Source organism: Rhinatrema bivittatum, chromosome 1 (genome assembly GCF_901001135.1).
Source record: "Rhinatrema bivittatum chromosome 1, aRhiBiv1.1, whole genome shotgun sequence".
Taxonomy (NCBI): domain Eukaryota; kingdom Metazoa; phylum Chordata; class Amphibia; order Gymnophiona; family Rhinatrematidae; genus Rhinatrema; species Rhinatrema bivittatum.
In genome coordinates, this window is record NC_042615.1 from 258,217,052 (window position 1) to 258,239,786 (window position 22,735).

Genomic DNA, 22,735 nt, shown 5'->3' on the forward strand with positions numbered 1-22,735 from the left:
GCAGAACTCACCTATACCCTGATGGTGCACACCCAATAGATCAGTGGTTCTCAACCCTGTCCTGGGGACCCCCCCAGCCAGTCGGGTTTTCAAGATATCCACAATGAATATGCATGAGAGAACATTTGCATGCACTGCCTCCATAACATGCAAATTTTCTCTCATGTATATTCATTGTGGGTATCCTGAAAACCCAACTGGCTGGTGGGGTCCCCAGGACAGGGTTGAGAACCACTGCAATAGATGCTCCATATGCTGGCCTTGTCCAGCTTCTACCAGTGTGCTGAAAGAGACAGGTAAATGTGTTACATTCTGGCTTTTCTAGAGGTTGCTAGTGAAATGGATGCTTTGTCCCCATTGCCTTGGGAAGCTCTGCCTGTAGTTAGGCACAGCACTTACATGGAAGGTATGATGTGTCTGCTGGGTACTCTGTAGCTAGCTGCTTAAAGGTTGAGCAGCAACTTAACCAATATTAAACCAACATTCTTAACTATCTGCAAGGGCTGGTCATCCAGTGCCATTACATCTCCGATGCAGCGTGTGACGAGGTTACTTGACTTTTACCCAAGGACACTGGGGAAGACCTGTTCATCTGCCCTAAGGGACCCTGGTGCTGCTTTTATGGTGATTTACTCGACAGCTTTTGTCTTGGATGGTAGATGGTTTTCCCAGAGCACCAGCCTCCATTGGGTGTTTAGTTTATGGATGTGTTGGAGAAATGTCAGACTTTCTTTCCCCAGGTGACATACTTCCCACAGTGTTTGCATACCGCAAAACGGTCCTTTGTGGGTATAAAGTGCTGCCACATTGGCGTACTTGTACAGGATCTAGCTAGGGTGGATTTAAAGGGTCAGGGGCATTGCTCTTGCCCTCAGCATAATGGCAGCATTTCTTCTTGAGCCTGCCATTGGCCAGTGAGTCATGTTTAGAACATAAAGAACATAAAATATGCCATATTGGGTCAGACCAAGGGTCCTTCAAGCTCAGTATCCTGTTTCCAACAGTGGCCAATCCAAGTCACAAGTACCTGGCAAGTTACCCAAACATTAGATAGATCACAAGCTACTTTTGCTTATTAATTAGAGTCATTGCAGTTTATGGATTTATCTTCTAGAAACTTCTCCAAACCTTTTTTAACCCTAGTTACACTAACTGCTGTAACCACATCCTCTGGCAATGAATTCCAGAGCTTAACTATGCGCTGAGTGATAGAGAATTTTCTTCTATTTGTTTTAAATGAGCTACTTGCTAACTTCTTGGAGTGCCCCCTGGTCCTTCTATTATCTGAGAGAGTTAATAACCAATTTACATTAACTTGTTCAAGTCCTTTCATGATTTAGTAGACTTATCATATCCCCCCTCAGCCATCTCTTCTCCAAACTGAACAGCCCTAACTTTTTTAGTCTTTCCTCATAGGGCAGCTGTTCCATGCCCCTTATTTTGGTCGCCCTTCTCTGCACTTTCTCCAGTACAGCAATATCCGTTTTGAGATGCAGTGACCAGAACTGCACACAGTATTCAAGGTGCAGTCTCACTATGGAGCGATAGAGGCATTATGACATCCTCCATTTTATTTTCCATTCCCTTCTTAATTCCTAATATTCTGTTTGCTTTTTTGATTGCCACAGCACACTGGGCTGACAATTTCAATGTATTTTCCACAATGATGCCTAGATCTTTCCTGGCTAGTAACTCCTAAGGTAGAACCTAACATTGTATAACTACTGCATGGGTTATTTTTCCCTATATGCATCACTTTGCACTTGTCCACATTAAAATTTGTCTGCCATTTGGAAGCCCGATCTTCCAGTTGCGCAAGATCCTCCTGCTATTCATCACAATCCGTTTGAGATTTAATTACTCTGCATAATTTTGTGTCATCTGCAAATTTGATCACCTCACTCGTATCTCTTTCCAGATCACTTATAAATATATTAAAAAGCACCGGTCCAAGTACAGATCCTTGAGACACTTCACTTTTTACCTTTTTCTGCTGTGAAAACTGACCATTTAATCCTCCTCTCTGTTTCCTGTCTTTTAATCAACTTGCAGTCCACAAAAGGAGATCACCTCCTATCCCATGACTTTTTAGTTTTCTTAAAAGCCTCTCATGCAGGACTTTGGATTTTCAGAAGGTGTTTGACAATTACACCACCTCTACTGGTTCACCTTTGTCCACATTTTTATTCACCCCTTCAAAAAAATGTGGGAGATTTGTGAGACCAAGACTTCCCTTGGGTAAATCCATGCTGGCTGTCTCCCATCAAACCATGTCTATCTAAATGTTTTGTGATTTTATTCTTTAACAGTTTCCATGATTTTTCCTGGCACTGAAGTCAAGCTGCTGGCCAGCCCACAGGCACTCCACATTCTCCTAAGCTAAAATAATGGCAGTGTCACCATCTGATTCATCAAATCCCATAAATGTCTCATCTGAATCACTGGATTCTAAGATGTCTGCAAGAATTGGCAAGAAGTCATACTGCTATGGTGCACTGGAAGGTCCAGGAGAACATTTTGGCTGGAGGATTGTAGATTCTTTTCCTTTCCACACATTTTTTTTTATTCTTGAAAGCATACTGCAACAACCAAGCCAGTAAAGCACAGATCAGCAAGCCTACCATGGAGGAAATGAACAATACAAACAAAACTGCCTGAGCTGAAGGTGCTGTACCAACAAAAGACATAGGTACGATACTCCGGCCACAAAGGTGAGTATGAGTGGATCCAAAGGTTAAAGGAGGCATCAATGTGCCTGAGTGCCAAACAAACTAGACCACAAGAGCACTCCATGCATGGGTCTAAATAGCCAAATTGATCAGTGGGGAAAAGGTGATACATGAAAGATTGGGAAGCATTATGCCTACCTGCCAACTGCAGGAGAGGAAAGGGATAAAATGCACAATGCTTGTGCCAGGCAAGAGCTCCGTGCACCAGGTAGAGCACTCCTCCATGGCCGGTAAGGGTTCTCAGACGTCAGGATGTCAGACCGGGATGAAGTGTCCTCTGGAGACCAGAAGTACTGTGCACAGGGTAAAATGCCCCTCCATACATGGTAGGAGTGCCCAGACATCAGAGTGTTAAACCAGGATGAAATGCCCCACTTATGTCTAGCAAGACAACCATACACCAGGTAGGGTGCTCCTTCATGGGCAACAGGAGTGCCCAAACATTGGGGTGTCAGACTAGGATAAAGTACCCCATTTGTGTCAGCAAGGCTCTGTCCACCTGGTAGAGTGCCCCTCCATGGCCAGCAGGAGTGCCCAGACATTGGAGTGTCAAACTGGGATGAAGTGCCATCCTTGTGTCCGGAAGAATTATTGTGCATGGGTAGAGCCCCACTCCATGGTGGGAAGGGTTGTCCTCACATCATGACCCTAATGTAAGGTGCTCTGCTTCTGTGCTGAAGAAAATCTGTATATCTGGAAAAGCGCCCCCACATGGCCAGCAGTAGTGTCTTAACTGTTTGAATTTAGACTTTGTTATGAGGCCAGCCATGGACTTGTACTATACCTTGAAAGTCTACTCCTTCATACCTGGAGACATCTCATGCTATCTGGTATGCATTTTCAGATCAGTCTGGTGAGCTCTGGCAAGACCCATACTGCCAAAAATATATTGGAACCCACCTCCTGGGTGGTATTGAAAAGTTGACATTAATTCAGGGACACCTGTAGAAACTTATATCCAGGTTCATTGACCTCTTGGTCATGTAACATGTAACCTCTACTGGTTCACCTTTGTCCACATTTTTATTCACCCCTTCAAAAAAGGTTCATTGACCTCTTGGTCATGTAACATGTAACCTCTACTGGTTCACCTTTGTCCACATTTTTATTCACCCCTTCAATGAGTCTGGCCTCATTCAGACTTCCAGCTAAATCTCTTGCCATTTAGTTATGTTTTTCCATTGAGATTTCTCAAAAAGCTTCTGAATAAGGTTTGGAAGACTGCATGTTCTACCCACTAAGTTTGGTGGCTCAGTCCCAAGCCAATACCCCATGGATCTTCCCTGAGTGGATGTAGGGAATCCACTTTCTGCCATCCTGGCTTAGCACTGTTTTTTCATTTTGAGTGGTGAAATCTTTGCATATGTCATTCCATTGGCAGGTGACAGCAACCAGCTTGTTATCTGGACGATACAATTGAGGGACCAATGACTGGAGAGGTATAGTCATCCATTTGATCTAAGCTGGAGCTTTTGGGTTTTTTATATTTGAAATCAGTAGATCACATGATGATTTAAAATAACTGCATACCCTTACTGGGTCTACTAGTAAATTGAATTCCCATCCAAAAATCCATAATATATCGGGCTTGGTAGTGTGTCCGTCAGTGCTCGCGCATGTTCCCCAGCCCGCCAATAGATGGCACTATAATATATCTGGCTTGGGGCGCAGGTGGCTCCCTGGACAACACCAGGTACAAGAGGTACTCCTGGGGGAATTCAGCAGCGGCCATCACGGGACAGGCTGAAAATAGCCGAGGAGACCCTGCATGCCACGAATGGAGCGCGTCCCGCGGCACATGCTCCATTCATGGCGAAGATGAAAGCCCGGCACGCTGTTTGCGGTGAAAAGGGAAGGCCCCAGTGTGCCGCGATTGGCGCGCCCAGGCCTTCATCTTTGCCGCGAACGGAGCATGTGCCACGGGACGCGCTCCGTTCGCAGCATGCCGGAGTCTCCACTACTATTTTCTGCTCAAGGCGAAACTGGAAGGCCCCCATGTACCGCGAACAGTGCGCCGGGCCTTCATCTTCACCGCAAACGGTGAGGGGCCCGCGGCATGCCGGTAAGAGAGAATGTGTGTCAGGGAGGGGAAGGTGGGAGACAGCAATAGGGTGTGAGAGAGCATGAGGGGGGATGCCAGTGAGAGAGAATATGTGTATGTGAGAGAGGGGGGTGATAGCATGGTTGGTAAGAGGGTGGGTGGGGGGATGCTTGAGTATGGGTTTCAGAGAGAGGGAGCCTATATCTGAGACATTAAGGTTAAAACACCGTCTTTAAGTTTTTAACTTGTACTTTCTATGGTAAAATTTCTTTTACCGGCCTATCTTCCTTCCAGCTTGTTGCAAGCTTCCAAGTTCTCTCCCCTTGTTGATTGTAATTTTTGACTTATTCCTACTTATTGTTATCTTTCATTTACGTGAATTTGTCACTCTTGTTATTTTCCCTTTGTTAAACTGTAAACCGATCCGATATGGTAATTTACTATGAAGGTCGGTATAAAAAACTGTTAAATAAATAAATAAATATCAGGGGAGGGGGGATGCAGGTGAGGGAAGAATGTGTGTACGAGAGAGGAGAGGGGGTGTGGGGGAGTGCAAAAGACAGCTTGGTTGGTAAGAGGGGAATAAAAAGGCTTGCTGCCTGGGCATAGAACGGGTACAGTTGCTAGTAGTTATATAATTGGAAAATTGGCTGATCAAGGTTACCAGCTACAAAAAGAAGACATGATTATATACATTTGGTACTTAGATATTAACTAACATTTTTTTTGTATAAGGACCCACTAAGCAGTACAAAACACCCATTGGGATCTGTGATAATTTTTTCCAATTAAAAAAAGGCAAGCTTTTGCGTAATATCACACTTCTCTAACCGGGTCATCAATCAAAATGCGTTATGGCGTTTATGCCATTACGCATGCATTTTTTGTTCACAACACATGGCGCGAATGCAAATTTTTTTGGAGGAGTGGGATCAGGGAGGAATTTGGGTGGGATTTAGTTAAATGAGGGATAATATTGCACTGTGCAATAGCATAATGCATGCTATCCCACGGTTTTAATGCCAGAAATAACTACACCTTTTTTCCTAGCATTAGGTTGTGCTATATGGGTGAAATAGCCATAACGCAGTTCACGATATATTTTTGGAATTGCATTTTGGTCATTTCTGGGCTTTGGGAGGGAGGAGTAGAGAGAGAGAGAGAGAGCCTCTGGGGAGGGCCTCACTGTGTACACCTATTTATATCTCTATAGGAAGGCCACCTAATAGGTTGATGTGAGGTGTTGGTGGTAGTTTAGGGGCCAGTTTCACATGTAGAGTGAGATGTACGAACAGCACAGTACGCCTTGGTGAAGATTTGCCATCATTTGGAGTGAGGAAAGTCTCAAAAAGATGAAATCTGTGCTATGTTGTTTCACCCTAGCTTGATAGACTACGTCAAATATTCACCAGGGAGTACTGTGCTGTTCGTACATCTCACTCTACATGCAAAACTGGCCCCTAAATTCTAAACTACCACCAACACCTCACCTCAACCTATTAGGTGGCCCTCCTATAGAAATATAAATACTTCCTTACTATGAGGGCCTTGTAGATTGTCTGTCTCTCTCTCCTTCCTTCCTTCCTTCCTTCGTGCAGGATGCGAAAAATAGGGATTATCGCATAGTACGGCAATGTTACCGCACCATGTGATAACTCAGAAATTTCCATAAGCACTCCCCTTTTTGTTATCGCGGGCGTTATCAATGCGTTATTAGCTATTTTTGATGAATCTAGGGGTAAGATTGCCAACTTTTCTAAGGAGTAGGACCAGACACTTGGGGGGGGTGAGGGTCTCGGTTTGACTCTCCTCTTCCTCTGTGACTCTCAAGAGGATAGCATGATGTAGCAACAAGTGACACAGCTATGAGAGAGGAGGAGAGTCAAACCGAGCCCCGAAAACAGGCAGGCGTGCTGTCAGGCTGCCACCTCTGATTGACCCCTGGCCTTGCCTGTCCGGGTTTTACAGTGTCCAGTTACCCTTGTAACCTGACACTGTACAACAGGCTGCAAAACCGGGCTGTCCAGTTAAAAACCGGGCATTTGGTAACACTTCACATCTCTATCTGCTAGTGTAAGATGAGAATGCACATTATCCTACCCAATCACATTTGAGTTTTGTATGGGCTGCTGTAGTTATGTTGGTTTCTTGAAGAAAGACTATTTGAGCTTGCTCTTTTTACAAAAATTAATAATCTTTTCCTCTTAATGGATGATTACATACCATCTACATTTACAAAAGCGCTTTAAAATCAACCATTCTTAAATGTATTTGTTATTAAAATAAAATATGAGCTTTGCAGATACCAAGGCTTTTCAAAAACCACAGAAGGGGAATCCCCATACTCCCCAGCTAAAGCATCTCCTCCCCTCCCATCAAAGACGATGTACATATGAGAGGCTGCTAGAAAGGTCCGGGCTAAGCACCAAGTATAGGAACGTCATTCTTTATATTTCCATTCATACAAAGAAGCCAGTGACAGCCTTAGCTTAAGCACAACTAACAAACTACCTGCATGTAATCTGCTTCTCAGGCACTTCAGAGCAGAATATAAATCAAGCAAATAGTAATAACAAACAGAACCAGACAAGACCAATTATATAAAGTCCACAACTCGAAGGGGACCGCCTCTTCTCCAGAACTTCTTTCACTTCTTGAAGATGCACCTTGGCCATCACTCCAAGTGGCTAGCCATCTCAGAATAAAAAACAAATAGCAAAAATGAAGAATATCAAAATAACTAAATAAACTATTCACCAGTCATCTTTGTTTTAGACCACAAGTAAGAAAGATTAAAGCATACAGGGTCCATATATTTCACAGTCTGATTACAGCTAGTGTCTGTTTAAACTATATAAAATTTACCTTTTAGCCTTAAAAATAAATGGAACCATAATGTCTTCACAAACAGAACATAAAGACAAAAGTTGTCATATAATTAAGTTGAAGCAAAACAATTCTGAATCTGATTAATAAAAATAAAATAAATTAAAAGCGGCTACAATTTAGTACGTAGTCTTCAGTTAAAGGATGTAATTTCTTGTAGGAGCTTGTAATATTTTGTATAAAATATAGGAATATCATGTAAGATTAACTTATTCTTATGCTTCTGTATTACAAATAAAAAAAATTGTAACAGATCCAAAATGAATATCCAAACATGTATTGCACGCCATCTCAAACATTGTAAATGATTTGCTATAGTTACCAAGTTTCCTATCTACTACAGCTTCTTCATCTTCCAAGTTCCACTACCCTTGTTTTATTGTAACCTTTGCCTCTTCGTTGTGGTTAATGTTATGGTTTATGTTAAATCCCCCTGTTCCTTGTAAACAGATATATGATCTGTATCATGAATGTCGGTATAAAAAAGTACTAAATAAATAAAATAAAATGTATTGCAAACTAGATGAAAATACAAAAATAAAGTAAGCAACAAAACCACATAACTTCTCTGAATGTTTTTTAAATTGCTGATTTTATGATCCTAAGTATCTATAATTGAATGTGCCACATCTTATAAAAGCTGGGGAAATTGCTGTACAAATTAAGAATAACTTATGTGGTCTCAAGATGAATATCTGCATATGCTTGACTAACCATAGTGAATCTACAAAAGTGAACAAGTGTTCTAGTTTGTATTTCAGCAAAATTTCTTGAGCATGTTTTGTAGTTCATGCATTCAGGTCTTTAGTATCCTTTATTTTGGGAGCAAACAAAAATGAGAGATTTTGAAGTTCATATATTCTTTTATAGTTACCCACTATTCAGTTAAATACTGTCATTCATTTATAATCATATGACCAAGCTTCAAAGCCAACATAAAAATCTGTTTATAAAAAGAAATAATCATGAACCCCAAATGGCAGATCCAAACACAAATATCAGAGAAAAAAAAAGACCAGATTGCTAGGATGAAAAATATTAATATTAAGTGTTATCTTCTTTTGTTTGAAGATTAACAACCTTGCCATTGTGCAAAACTTCACAGGTAAATTTTCAAATGAGTTAAGCATGTACATGTAACATACTATTTTAGCAGTTTTCAAAAGTCATTTACCCATGTAAGTGCACTTTATGTGGGTAAAACCTATGGACAATTCAATGGCATAGTAGCTATTTTCATATGCCTACTTACGCGGGTAAAGCACATTTATATGTAAAACCCAGTTTTAAGCATGTAAATGCTTTGGAAAATCAGGCCCCTAAGTTAGCAGGGAATTCATTCTTGAACTTGTTTCCTCTATGGTGCACATCAGAACATATTGGGGGCCAATGCCCTTTAACTGTGACACCTTAACTGAAAAATCATTGAACAGCAAGATACTGTGGTTATAGTAGATTAGTGTTCTTTTCTTTTTATAAGCAGACATTAATTTGATTTTTATCTACAAACATAAGAATTTGAGCTTCCACAGGCTTGTGTGGCATCTTTTAGTGGGCCTACCCAGTTGACTTGTTCAACTGTGGTGAATTCAGTTTCCAGAGAGAAGCCTAGGGTTTATGATAGCCAAACTTGTACAGTTTGTAACAACTCCTGATCCTTTATGCTTTCGGTAAACCTACGATATATTCGGTTGTTTCTGTGACTGTGGTTCTCTTGATCTTCAGTTCAATCCATTAAAATGGCCTTCTCCCCTTTTAATGTTGCAAGTTGAATGTTGAATTGATCTTTTGCTGTTTTCTTGTACTGTCACCTGCTGATCAATATCTATCTGTTGCATGTTTCTCAACTCCATACTTTATTTTGGCTAGAGAAGATTGAAGTTTACTTAATCTACTTCCCAGGACAGCTGATACATTTTTTTAGATATTTCTCTTACAAGTTTTTCTTTGAAGTCTAGGATTGAATTTTTAAATTCAGGAATCTTGATTCTCTCCCTTGTAGCTCATGGTAATTTGGTGTTCATTACTTATCCAGTTGTTTTATCAAAGTAATCATTTGAAGTTTTTAACCAGAAAAGAAAAAATAAATAAAATTTCAGTTTTTGAGATGTAATTTGCTTATAAATAGCTGGTTCCAGTGGAACTGCTCCTACGTCAGACTTCTCAGCTATGCTGCTTCAGCAAAAGTGTGGAAGGTCATATTTTTGGTAGTGTTCATGTCAGTACACAGTCAGCGAGCTTCCAGTGACTTATTCACCTTACACTAAGCTTTCTTCATAATAGCGTTGTTCTGCACACACATCCTAAGTGTCTTCCTAAATTAGTGTCAGACTTGAACATTAACAAGCCAGTTATTCTTCCAATGTTTTTTTCCCAGGCCACATATCCACAAAGGACAACAAGCCTCGCACAGGTTGGCTTGCAAAGAAGCCTTAGCTGTATGTCTTGAGCAGACTGAAGCCCTTAGATCAATTATCTTTCTGTTTTTTTACTTCAAAAAACCTGGAACTGCCATTGCCAAGCACACCCTTTCTAATTGGCTAGCAGGTAGCATCTCTTTCTAGTATGCACAATCATGTCTGACTCTGGATAGACATATCAAAGCTCATAATGTCAGAACCATGGTGGCAGCAGTAACCCACCTGAGATCAGCGCCTCCATTAAAGAGATTTGCAAAGCTGACAACATGGAGTTGAGTCCATGCATTCATATTTCATTATTGCTTAAATATAGACTCCCAATGTGATAATAGGTCTACTTTAGATTTAGACTCCAACTCCATCCACACTAGAGTCCATTATTGTTTCAGGGCTTACCTCTTAAAAAGGCTTGTTGCCATAAAAAAAAAAAAAAAATTGCCTGTTGGCACTATTTTCTGCTATCCTTTTTTAAAAAAAAATTTTTCCATTAGAGGTAACCTATAGCTGGGTATTCCCTATCTACAAGGACTTAATATTCTTTGTTCTTGAGAAAGTACTGCCACTTTTTGTGACCTTGAGCAAGTCACTTCATCCTCCATTGCCTCAGGTATAAACTTAGATTGTGAGCCCTCTGGGACAGGGAAATACCTACAGGAGCTGAATATAATCCACTTTGAAGTACCCAAAAAGGGAATATAAATAAATAGGTATTTTATACATAACAGGTGTTCTCTGAGGACAGTATGGTGTAAGTCCTCACAGATCTCTTGGAGTTGGTTCCTGTATGTTTTTAGTTATATTAAAAAAAAAAAAAAAAAAAGAGGAATCTTGCGCAATGTCTTTGATGTGGAATGGCATGCACATGCTCAATAGTGTGCGCCAAAACCTTCTAGACAGTTTGAAATAATATTTGTTGTCCAAGCTCCATTTGATGATGGCATCTGTGAGAACTGCTGTTTTTGGAGAACACAGTTACAAGTAAGCATTTTTTTGTTGTATAATGGGACTGATATGATTATTATTTTTGGTATTAAATAACCTTAATATGATAGAGGTGGTTTGATTCCATTCACCTAGGAAATTTACAGTGGTCTTTAGAATTAGTCTGTTGCAAATAAAAATTCAAATATTAAATGAGAGGTAAGGGGATAACCTGCATGGAGTAGCAGTTGCTATTACAAAAAAAAAAGCCTGCCTTATTGTGCAGACTGGATAGACTAAGGGCGTCTTTTTAAAGGGCTGCGCACGTAAAAATCGGGACTTACATGCATGGCCGGGCCGTCTGCGCGCCATGCGCATTTTCAAATGGGCCCAGCCATGTGCATAAGTCCCGATATGTGCAAATGTGCCGGGCCCTGAAAAAGGGATGGGCCGGGGGGGGGGGGGGGGGGGGGAATATGTTCTTTGAGGGGCGGGACGGAGGCCATTAGCTGCTGTCCCAGGGAAGCGTGTGCTGGCTGGCACGCTCAAACTACTTCTGCTTGGGAGGAGCATTAAGTAGAAAAATAAAAACATTTTCAGGCAGCTAGGTAGGGGATAGAGGTTGGGGTGGTGAGGAGGAAGGAATGGAAGGTTAAAGAGGGGGGTAAGGAAGTTCTTTCCCAGTCTGTTCCTTAATTGGAGCAGACTGGGAAGGAACTGGGGAAGACCTGATTGCTTCGCTGTGGTTTAATTTACTGAGATTCCAAACCCCCCCCCCCCCCCCCCCCCACTGTGCGGCCAACAGATTTTATAACATGCTCATGCATGTGCGGCACATGGATGTGTGCGCTCCTTTTAAAATCTACTCCTTAGGTTGTCTTCTGCCATCATTTATTATGTTAAATTTTGCTATGTGTATGTTGATTTTTTTTTTTTAATATGTATATATTTGTTTACATTTCATTTCTTATCTGACAGCTGGTACCCAGGCTGGGGAAGAGATCCCGGTTGTTTCCAAAAACAATGTGAAAGAATACAAAGACAGCTTCTCCAATGAGAAATTTGATTTCCGCAATAACCCAAATATCACTTTTTTTGTGTATGTCAGCAATTTCACCTGGCCAATAAAAATACAGGTAAGATCTATGATTGTTTTGAAACGTACTGTACTAATCTTTTTACCACACTAATTGGCTTTTTCATGTAAGGTTTCTTCTGGTTCCACGATGGTACCTCTTTATGTATTTGTAGGTTTATATAAAGTTGTATATATCAGTACAGCATAGAAACCCACGTACATCTAGATTTCATTATTTTAATTTGTGGATCATTTCTTTGTAAGCCAAAGTGATGTATACTTCACATCTTTTCTGACATATGGTTTAGAAAAGTAAAAACAGCCACAGAGAAAGATGTCTAGAAGAGATTTTACATCTTAAAAAAACCTTTGGATTATTTTTTGATGTATTTATTTATTCTTTTTTGACTGTATTTTGCTCTTACCAAATATATTTTGTATAACTGAGTTCTGTTTTCTGATTTCTTACTACCACTGAAATAGTCAAGAGTTTATAGAACTTAATATTGTAGCCAGTTGGTTTTTACTCTTCTTTCAGAAGACATTATATAAAATACTAGCAAAAACTGCCCAGCATTGCTTGGGTTATTTAGTCCATAACAGCTATAAATTTTAAAATCTAACAAAATTGAAAAAATACATGTTTTATGCTGAGCAATTAATAGAAACCATATAGACACTTAAGGAACTTCTCTATAAACTATATTGGCAGCCTTTTAGACATCTCTCCTTGCCCAATTGTAAAGAGCGCTAAATAGCGATTGTTAGAGGAAGATTAAAAAGCACTAGTTCAAGTAAAGATCCCTGGGGCACTACACTATTTATCATCCTCCATTGAGAGAACTGACCAGTTAGACTTACTGTATGTTTCCTGTTTTTTTATCCCATTCACAATCCACAATAGTGGCATAGCTATGGTGGGCTGTAGTTTACCCACTTAGGGCTTACGCAATATGGGCTGCCTGACACCAGAGGAAGAGACATGTAGGATGGCTGATGTGATTCCTGTTCTGCGGCAGCCAAAAAAGGAGAGTGTTGCTGCGGACCCCATCCTGGCAGTCTGGTGGTGCCTGAAGAAGATGCCCTTGTGTGTGTGAGAGACTGTGAGCCTTTGGGGGGAGGAGGGATCCTATGTGAGCATGTGAGAGAGAGTGGGGGAGTGTATGTATGAGCCTGAGAGGGGATTTGCAGACATAGCATATTAGTGAAACGTTCTTGGGTGGTTTGGTTCACCACTAATACACATTTTTAAAAACAAAAATGGAAAATATATGCTTTTAATGTATAAACAAATTAAAAGAAGAGCCTGTGTGTCTGTGTGTGTGTGGCTGAGACAAGGCTTTGTGGACAGAACATATTGTTTTTGCACAGAGCACTTTCCATTGTTAGTTGAAGTTTTATTCAGCTACATAATTTTTTCTTCTGCAAACTTAGTTTTAGTTTCTGGACTATAAGAGAACAAACAATAACTTTCAGTGTTAAAAATGTCCCTTGACTGAATTGGATATTGCCTTTTGTAGTAAGAGCTTGATCTTTTTCATATGAATAAAATATTTTGTTTTACTTTTTATGGGAATGTTCAAATTTCTGCTAATCCTAGATAGAAAGGTAGCAAGAACTGGTTAAGAAATGTGTAGAAACATAGATGACAGTAAAATAGCAGTTGGCCCATCTAGTCTGGAAGTACATATCCCAGCTGCCAGCCATAGAAGCTTGACAGCTTGTGGAATATCTCTCCTTTTCTAAGTCATTTTGTTTTCTTTTCTACTGGTTCTCTGCTGTCTTAGATTCCATGCTTAATCCAACCCCCTATCTTCACCCCATACAAATGTCTTTCAAGAAAACGATGTAAAAATTAGTAAGGCTTTTTCCAAGGTCCCCAGGATCTTGTTGGACAGTACCCAGTCACCAGAGACTTGCAGGTGCCAACCTGGTTGGTTTTTGTGGAGTGTTAGCCCGCTGGTACTCACCTGGCTACACAAGGCCTGCAGTATTATTAAACTGCGTTTTCTGTCTCTCTCTGTTTTATTTTTATTACTTCTCCCCCTTGCATTTGCTCTTGAAGGCATGAATGGTGTATGTTTTGCAATACTGCAACCTCCCCATTCCTCTTTCTGCCACTGTCATAGAATGATACCAGTTAAGGCCATTAGGTCCATCTAGTCTGTCCTGATGCAGTGCCATTGACCTCAGTTGATCTCCCACTTACTATTCATTTCTTTTCCTCTAGTGATCCTTTTCATGTTCCTCCCAGTATCTTTTTGTCCCTGTCATCTTTCATCATCTGCATTGAGTCACAGCTAGCATGGTATTTTAGCTCAGCAACAGTGGAACACAGCAAGTATGCACCTATTTCTTGCTGCTTCTACCCCACTGAACTTCCCGTTTAGAAATGAAACTATCATTTAATTTGGGGAGGTGTGACAGGCACCAGGAGTACAATTAATTTTTCCTTGTGCTGCTGACATACCGATACTGCCTCTTGCAGCTTAGCTAGGAGAAGAGTCTTACATGGAACTTGAGTGAATGATGAGGAGAGTCCATTGTCTAGACATTACTGTAACTAGATCCAGAGTGGGGCAGAGAAGTGATGCCACTGATTTCTGTACAGCCCCACTTTGACATTTTAGGTAATCACAACCAGGTATTTGTGAAATTAATATTTAACTGGGTAATTTAAAAAGGCACTTTATATGCTGAAAGTCATAAAACAGCCTCATGTAGGCCACCAGAGGATTTCATGTCTATAAATATATATAAACTCTTTTTTTCAAAGGGAACGCTATGGTTAAAAGTCTTCCAGGATTATTGGCCAGTAGAAATGCTATTCAAATAGTGCAATCAAAGAAGAAAGTAAGGACTAAGAAGTTGATATCATTCATCTGGGAACTAACAACTTTGCTAAAAACAGCAAGCAAGTGGAACAGATTTCCAGACTTTGGCGAAGCAGATTAATCACATGGTGAAAACTGTAGCCTTTTCTGAAGTTACCTGTTCATGAAAAGGGGAAAGAGAGGTTAAGCCATAGAGATGACTTCAATGCATGGCTCAAAATCTTGGTGTAAGGAGCAAAGTTTTGGATATACTGGGGGCTGGGGCTATGTATGGAGCATTAAAAGTCTCTATGTCCAAGATGGATTGTATCTGTCTGTGACAGGAAAAAGATCCTAAGTAATAAATTCAAATCCTGCACCATATGGCATTTAAGCTAGAGGATGTGGGTGGCAGAAGGAAATTGGAATGTCACCCCCCCTCCCCCCCCAAATCTCAAAGAAATGGGTGAAGGGAATAACAAAAGTGAGCACAAAAGAAGTCCGAGAAGAGCAAAAACCTGAAGGTATAGAGAAGGGTGACCAAAATGATAAAGGGGATGGAACAGCTCCCCTACAAGGAAAGGCTTAAAGAGGTTAGAGCTGTTCAGCATGAAGAAGAGATGGCCAAGGGGGGGGGGGGGGGGGGGGGATATGATAGAGGTCTTTAAAATCATGAGAGGTCTAGAACGGGTAAATGTGAATCACTTATTTACTCTTTTGGATAATAGAAAGACTAGGGGGGCACTCCATGAAGTTTGCAAGTAGCACATTTAAAACTAATCTGAGAGCATTCTTTTTCACTCAATGCACAATTAAGCTCTGGAATTTGTTGCCAGAGGATGTGGTTAATGCAGTTAGTGTAGCTGGGTTTAAAAAAGGTTTGGATAAGTTCCTGGAGAAGTCCATTAACTGCTATTAATCAAGTTGTCTTAGAGAATAGCCCCTATTACTGGCATCAGTAGCATGGTATCTACTTAGTGTTTGGGTACTTGCCAGCTACTTATAGCCTGGATTGGCCACTTTTGGAAACAGGATTCTGAGCTTGATGGACCTTTGGTCTGACCCAGTATTGCAGGTTCTTATGACAGAAGCTGTAAAGCTTTGAGCACAAATGCTCATAGTCTGGTCAGTAAAATCCCAGACCTGTGGTCTCTAATGGTGGAAGTGGATCTAGACATCATTTCTGTTACAGAAACATGGTTTATGGAGTCACATGACTGAGAAATAGCCATCCCGGGCTATAACTTATTAAGGAAGGACAGAGAAGACAGGAAAGGGGAAGGAGTATCGCTTTGTCAGAAGCAAATTCCAAGCAATTGAAATGTGTGGAACTTGGGGTAGGGAAGAAGTATTATGGGCTAGCCTAAAAAAAAAAAAATGAAGCTTTCATTTACATCGGTGTGGCCTATAAGCATCCATTTCAGACAGAAGAGCTGGACAGAGATCAAAGACAAAAGATAAGAAAGGGAGAAGTGTTGCTCATTAGAGATTTTAATCTGCCAGATGTGGACTGGACTATCCCTTCTAAGGAATGTACAATAAGTAGAGAGATACTGGATGCCCTCAAAGGGGCTGTGCTCAAACAAATGGTAATGGATCCGACGAGGGATAGTGTAATCCGGGACCCAGTATTCACAAATGGGGAAAATATCTATAATGTCCGGACAGGTGCCCACCTGAGTACAAGTGATCTTCAGATGGTATGGTTTAATATTGTAAATAAGATTCGAATAAGTCACATGAAGACCAATATATGGACATTGACAAAATGGGGGATATACCTGGAGGAAGAACTGGACGACTGGGAGAAAATGGGTGTGGTGGAACAGTGGGCAAATTAAAAGGAGCTATTACAAAGGCAACAAATCTATATGTTAGAAAAGTAAGCAAAAGTTCAAGGAGAAAGAAACCAATTTGGTTCTCAAAGGAGGTGGCTGAAAAAATATAACACAAACAGTGTTCAGGAAGAATAAAGGATCCCAAAAAAAACAACCCAGGGATGAATATCTGGTGAAACTGAGGGAAATGAAGAAAGATATCAGAAAAGCAAAAGGTCAAGTGGAAGAAAAGATTGCCAAAGAGGTAAAGCGAGGTGACAAAACCTTTTTCAGATATATCAGAGAAAGAAGGAAAGCCCAAAGTTGTGTAGCGAAATTGAAGGGTGACAAGGAGCAATGTGCCGAGACAGACAAGGAAATGGTGGAAATATTAAACAAATTCTTCATTTCCTTGTTCACAGAAGAAAACCCTGGAGAGGACAGTTGCTGGTTGACAAGACCATAGATGGGAATGGGCTAGACACAACTCCCTTTACAGAAGAGTATGTATGGGAAGAGCTAGGAAAACAGAATGTGGCAAAGACATGGGGCCTGATGAGGTACATCCCAGGATACTAAGAGAACTCAGAGATGTCTTGGTGAGTCCACTAAATGACCTGTTCAGTAGATCCCTGGAAATGGGAGTGGTGTTGCCAGATTGGAGAAGAGTGGTAGTGGTCCCGCTTCATAAGAGTGGTAGCAGAGAGGAGGCTGGAAACTACAGGCCGGTTGGCCTCACTTCGTTGGGGAAATTAATGGAGACGCTGCGGAAAGAAAGGATACTGAACTATTTATATTTATTTTATTTATTTTTAATTTTTATATACCGAGGCTCTTATAGAGACTACAAATCACTCCGGTTTACATATAACGATAAACTGCCCAACAGAGATAAGGGGCTTTACATAGAACAGTGTTCTATGTAAAGCCCCTTATCTCTTATCTCTTTACATAGAACTATCTACAGTTTGGTAAGTTGCTGGACTTGAGGCAGCATGGATTCACCAGAGGAAGATCCTGTGACAAATCTGATTTTTTTTTGATTGGGTGACCAGAGAATTGGATAGAGGAAGAACGCTCAATGTTATCTATTTGGATTTCAGCAAAGCTTCTGATACCGGTCCCATCTAGGAGACTTGTGATCAAAGTGAGAAGATTCTGAGTGAGCGTCATGGTAGGCAGTGGATTACAAACTGGTTGCCTGATAGGAGACAGCATGGAATAGTAAATGGAACCTACTCTGAAGAGAGAGCCATGTTAAGTGGAGTGCCTCCGAGATCTGGCCCGGTTCTGTTCAATATGTTTGAGCGATATTGCGGAAGGGATAGAAGGTAAAGTTTGTCTATTTGCGGATGATACCAAGGTCTGCAATACACTGGTCATGCCGGAAGGAGTAGAGAAAATGAAAAGTGATTTACAAAGGCTTGAAGAGTAGTCTAAGATTTGGCAGCTGGGATTCAATGCCAAGAAATGCAGAGTCATGCATCTGAGGTGTGGTAATCCAAAACAGTGGTATGAGATGGGAGGGGAAAGGCTGATGTATTTGGACTGAGTGGGATTTTGGGGTGATAGTTTCTTGCATTCTGAAAATGGTGATGCAATGTGACAAGTTGATAGTGAAAACCAGAAGAATGCTGGGCTGCATGAAAGAGGAATAACCAGTAAGAAAAAGGAAATGGTGATGCCCTTGTACATGTCCTTAGGGAGGCCTCATCTGGAGTACTGGTTTCAGTTCTGGAGCTCTTACCTCAAAAGGGATTGAGACAGGATGGAGGCGGTCCAGAGAAAGCTACCAAAATGGTGTGGGGTCAGCATCAGAAAACCTATGAGGAGAAACTGAAGGATATGAAAATGTATACCTTGGAAGAGAGGAGGCGCGCAGGGTGATATGATACAGAATTTCAGATACATAAAAGATTTTAATGATGTGCAAACATCAAACCTTTTCCATTGGAAAGAAATGAGTAGAACTAGAGGTCACAAAATGAAACTGCAAGGACTCCGCCTCAGAACCAACATCAGAAAATATACTGTGGAGCTGTAAAGGCTAAATGATGGAAATGAAGAAAAGAGTGCATGCAGTAACTTGATGGTGCGGCAGTTATCCTTAACCATTAAGCCTTGATACTGTTGATGCATTCCTCGATCATTGCCTCCTGCTTCAAAGGCAGGTGGAGAAGGAGAATTGGATTCGTTCAGCAATCTAGGGCCCAACTTTTATGGACTGGGGAAACAAGTATAAGGATAACTTACTGATGCAGCAGTTACTATCCTTAAATAATAAGACTGTTACTGTGATTTAACTCAAACATTGCTTTCTGCTTCAACAGAAGGACCTAACAGGGAATTGGGTTCAACAGCCATCAACAAGGGCTAGCATGGGAAACTGATAAGCATGGGGGGAGGGAGGAGGGGGAACGGGATTCAAAAAGCATCCAATAATGACTTTTATGGTCTCTGAAACATATAAGAATGGGGTAACCTACACGGCACAGGCTTACTGGGCAGACTGGAAGGACCATTTGTTCCTTTTCTGCTGTCATTTCTATGTATGTATCTATAAATAGACTTTACTATATGATTTTCAAAGTCATTTAACTGAGCAATTCTCTATCTAGGTAAAATAGCTTCGCTATTTATCCAGGTAAAATTGCTCCCCTTTAGCTGGCTAAAAGTGTGTGCAAACTTTATCAGCGTGTGTATTTTTATCCTGGTGAGAGGCATTCCCAGAGGCATGTTTTAGGTTGGGTGAGTAAATCATTAGGCATACATTTGATTTTCAAATGTACGTATGTTATTTTCCCTCCACAGAGCAAGAGGCAAAGTATATGGTGGTTTTAAACATTTGTACTGTGTAGCTGCTAATTTTCAGAGGGAAAGAATGTGAAGGAGGCTCACTTGAAAAGTGGATATATAAACTAGTTTTCCTTAATTTCTTTTCTAGACTTAGAATATTCAGCTTTCTTTATTTTAATACACAACCAAATCCATGCCATGGAACTCTCTAAGAAGCAGACAAATTAAAAGTTTAGCCCATTTTATTTCAATGGGAAGCTTGTTTTGTACATTGGGCCATAAATTGCTTGTACTTTCATCTTATGTAGTACCATTATATAGAATAATTTGAACTTGAAGTAGTGTACAAGATGAAGCTTCCTTGTGTTAAATGACTTAAACAATTTGCTTGTTTTTCTTTTTTTTTTTTCATCTGGTTTATAGGCTCAGTGTACATACTCAATGGGCCTGATCTATTAAGGCTTTTTTCCCCATTCTGTGTCTAAGGGGAGAAAGCTTAGTAAATGAGGATGTTTAACTGTAATGCCTTTTTGATCTCATATTCTACTTCTGTTCCATTTACTTTTGTATCCTATATGTCCAGCTGTACAATACCGATGTTATAACTTCTTTCATAATCTGCTCAATCGAGAAGCAGATCTGAATACCTTTATATTACAGCTCTCGCATCCTGAATTCCAAATAGTTTTACCTTTTGCAGTTTGCTAGTGTTGAGTCACTTGGTAGTGGTCACCACGTCAGGATTTGCCAAATAGGTATCAATTGTGTAAAATTGAAATGTCTTAAAAAAATTATATGAATGAATCCTTAGAGTAAAGACAAATGTTCCCTAAGCTGGCTGAACATGAAGAAAGTGTTGCCAGACTGAATCCCTATAGATATTTGGCCATTTTCACAGCTCTAGAATTTTGCAAAATAAAGATCTTGTGGCTTAATTCACAAAGCTTTTGCCTATAGACAGAATGGGAGAAAAGCTTTAGTAAATGAGACCCTTAGTGAACTACTTCAGCAGTGAAGAATTAAGGGCCATATTAACATATTTTGGACTTAAATATATTTGACAGTGAATGTTAATTCTAGTTGAGTAAAAAAAATATATATATATAAAACTCCAATATGGATGTATCACAGAGTCCAATTTTGGTTCCTCAGCCTTGGGCTAATACTGTCATGGCAAGCCTAACCAGGTGAGCATGGGATGAGTGAGCCACTGGTTTGATCCAATATCCTAAGTTCCCCCATTCCTGTCCCCACTGAAAGATATGCGAGACTAGTGACGAGAACAGACTCCAGGAGCTGCTCCTAATATCATTGCCTTGGGAAAGAGAAGCCATTAAAAGGCTGTGCCAAAGGGCTGCATCAATGCGCCCTTTTGTGCGCAGTGCCATGCAGCTGAATGACAGACTACTCACATGATCATTAGGGATTACTAGGTGCTCTTTTTTTTTTAATCACCCTTTCACCTGGCAAGCATCTCATCTGAACCTTACCTGGTCATACACCACTTAGAACCAGATATCCTCACAGTGCACCCATCACCACCTCACCCACCTTCAACATGAGCCTTCATACTAGCCCATTCCTCTACCCCCCTCTCAACCCATCCAGTCATCATTACTGGTCTATATATACAGTTGGTTCTACAAACCCAGCCAGCAAGACCAAAGAACCCATACTGAACTCTCTTCCACCCACAAATAGAAACCAGACATAAAAATGGCACACCACCTGGATGATGTAAAAAGATATGGGTGGAATTACATTCCACTCTCGTATATTATCCAATAACACATCATGTAAATGAGTTAATATTTATTATCAAAAATTTTTATATGCAAAAGTGTACAATATCACCAAATTACATCACACACAACACACTCATTCACACAATAAAAACTTTATCTTCACCATAAACACTTCATTGTGCATAATAAACATATGAACAAAATTAAACATGTATCTCATGAACATACAATACTATAAACAGTGTTACCACATCATGTCTCTTCTCACTATTTTTCTACAATAATAAATTCCTTCTGTAAACTGTTACATGTACTAAGTGATTAGTTACTACATTACTGTTATAATATGTAATTATATTGTATAAGCTCTTCAATGTCTCATCTTATTTGTTTTTTAGCCTTCTTTTTCCCGTCGATAGCAGGGCTGAATTAGCCATGCTGTCATGAGATCTGTCAATCAGGTCCGGGAGGCGGAACTTGTCAAAGCAGAGATAAGAGCTTTGCTCTCTGCGGCTGCGCGTGTGTTCCCGCACAGGAAAGTAATGGAATCTCCTCAGTCTGTTCTTTCCGCGTGCAATATCGCACACGGAGCTGTTCTTCTCAGCGTTATTAAATAAAAATGTCAATCGGGTTTTAAACCCTGTACTTTGTGGCAAGGTAATGTCGTCACGGATGGACATGACCGATGTTACCAATGCCTAGGGCCAGATCACAATCGTGAAGATTGTGAATTTTGTTCGAGGATGTCTGAGAGCCCTGAAACAACGGACTTACAGGCTTCATGACCTTTTTGCCTCACCGGAGCCATCGGAGGCTCATTCGTCGCCTGGCCCTGCAATTTTACTGGCTCCCTCAAAAAAGAGGGCATCTTCGTGGGATCCTCAATCCTCCAATCTTGGAGGTAAGGACGTGGCAAGCCGGCAAAGGCCATCTGATTTCAAACAATCCATAGAGCCAGAAGCGCTGGTGCAAGAGACACTGGTGCCAAAAATTGCAGCGCCTAAGACTTCTGCGCCTAAGATGCCTTAAGCGCATAAAACTGACGGCACATAACACTTCTGCGCCTGAAGAATTATTGGCACACAACACTTCAGCGCGCATGGCGCCGAAGACACTTGTGCACATGGTGCTGAAGGACCCTGCGCGCACGGCGCAGAAGATTTCTGCACGCAGGCCGCTGAAGACATCGGTGTGCACGGCGCCGAAGACACCTTTACACGCGATGAAGGGAAAAAATCTACGCGCACGGCACCGAAGTCACTTGCGTGCACGGCACTGACCACATCTGTGTGCACGGCGCCGACAACACTTGCGCGTACAGCGCCAGACATGGCTGTGCGCATGGCGCCGGAGACATCGGCGCCGATAACTTTGGCGCGCACAGACATAAAAAGATGTACGCACAAATCCCAATTGGCGCACAAGATACAGGAACACACGTCTCATGTACTACACCATGAGTTGAAGAGACGACGTGGGCCCTCACAAA

The 22,735-nt window shown here is 41.0% G+C and overlaps 1 protein-coding gene across 3 annotated transcripts in view; it reads left to right on the forward strand.

Annotated features, from left to right (window-relative positions):
• Positions 1-22,735, forward strand: part of ATRN (attractin) — a 504,108-nt gene that overhangs the window by 323,572 nt on the left and 157,801 nt on the right. For 2 of the 3 annotated variants that reach the window (XM_029594059.1, XM_029594051.1), the window contains exon 24: positions 11,976-12,133. In XM_029594059.1, coding sequence (XP_029449919.1) covers positions 11,976-12,133 — 158 coding nt within the window. Of the gene's footprint in view, positions 1-11,975; positions 12,134-12,979; positions 13,087-22,735 lie in introns of those variants that run through there. The other variant, XM_029594068.1, reaches the window with a different exon arrangement.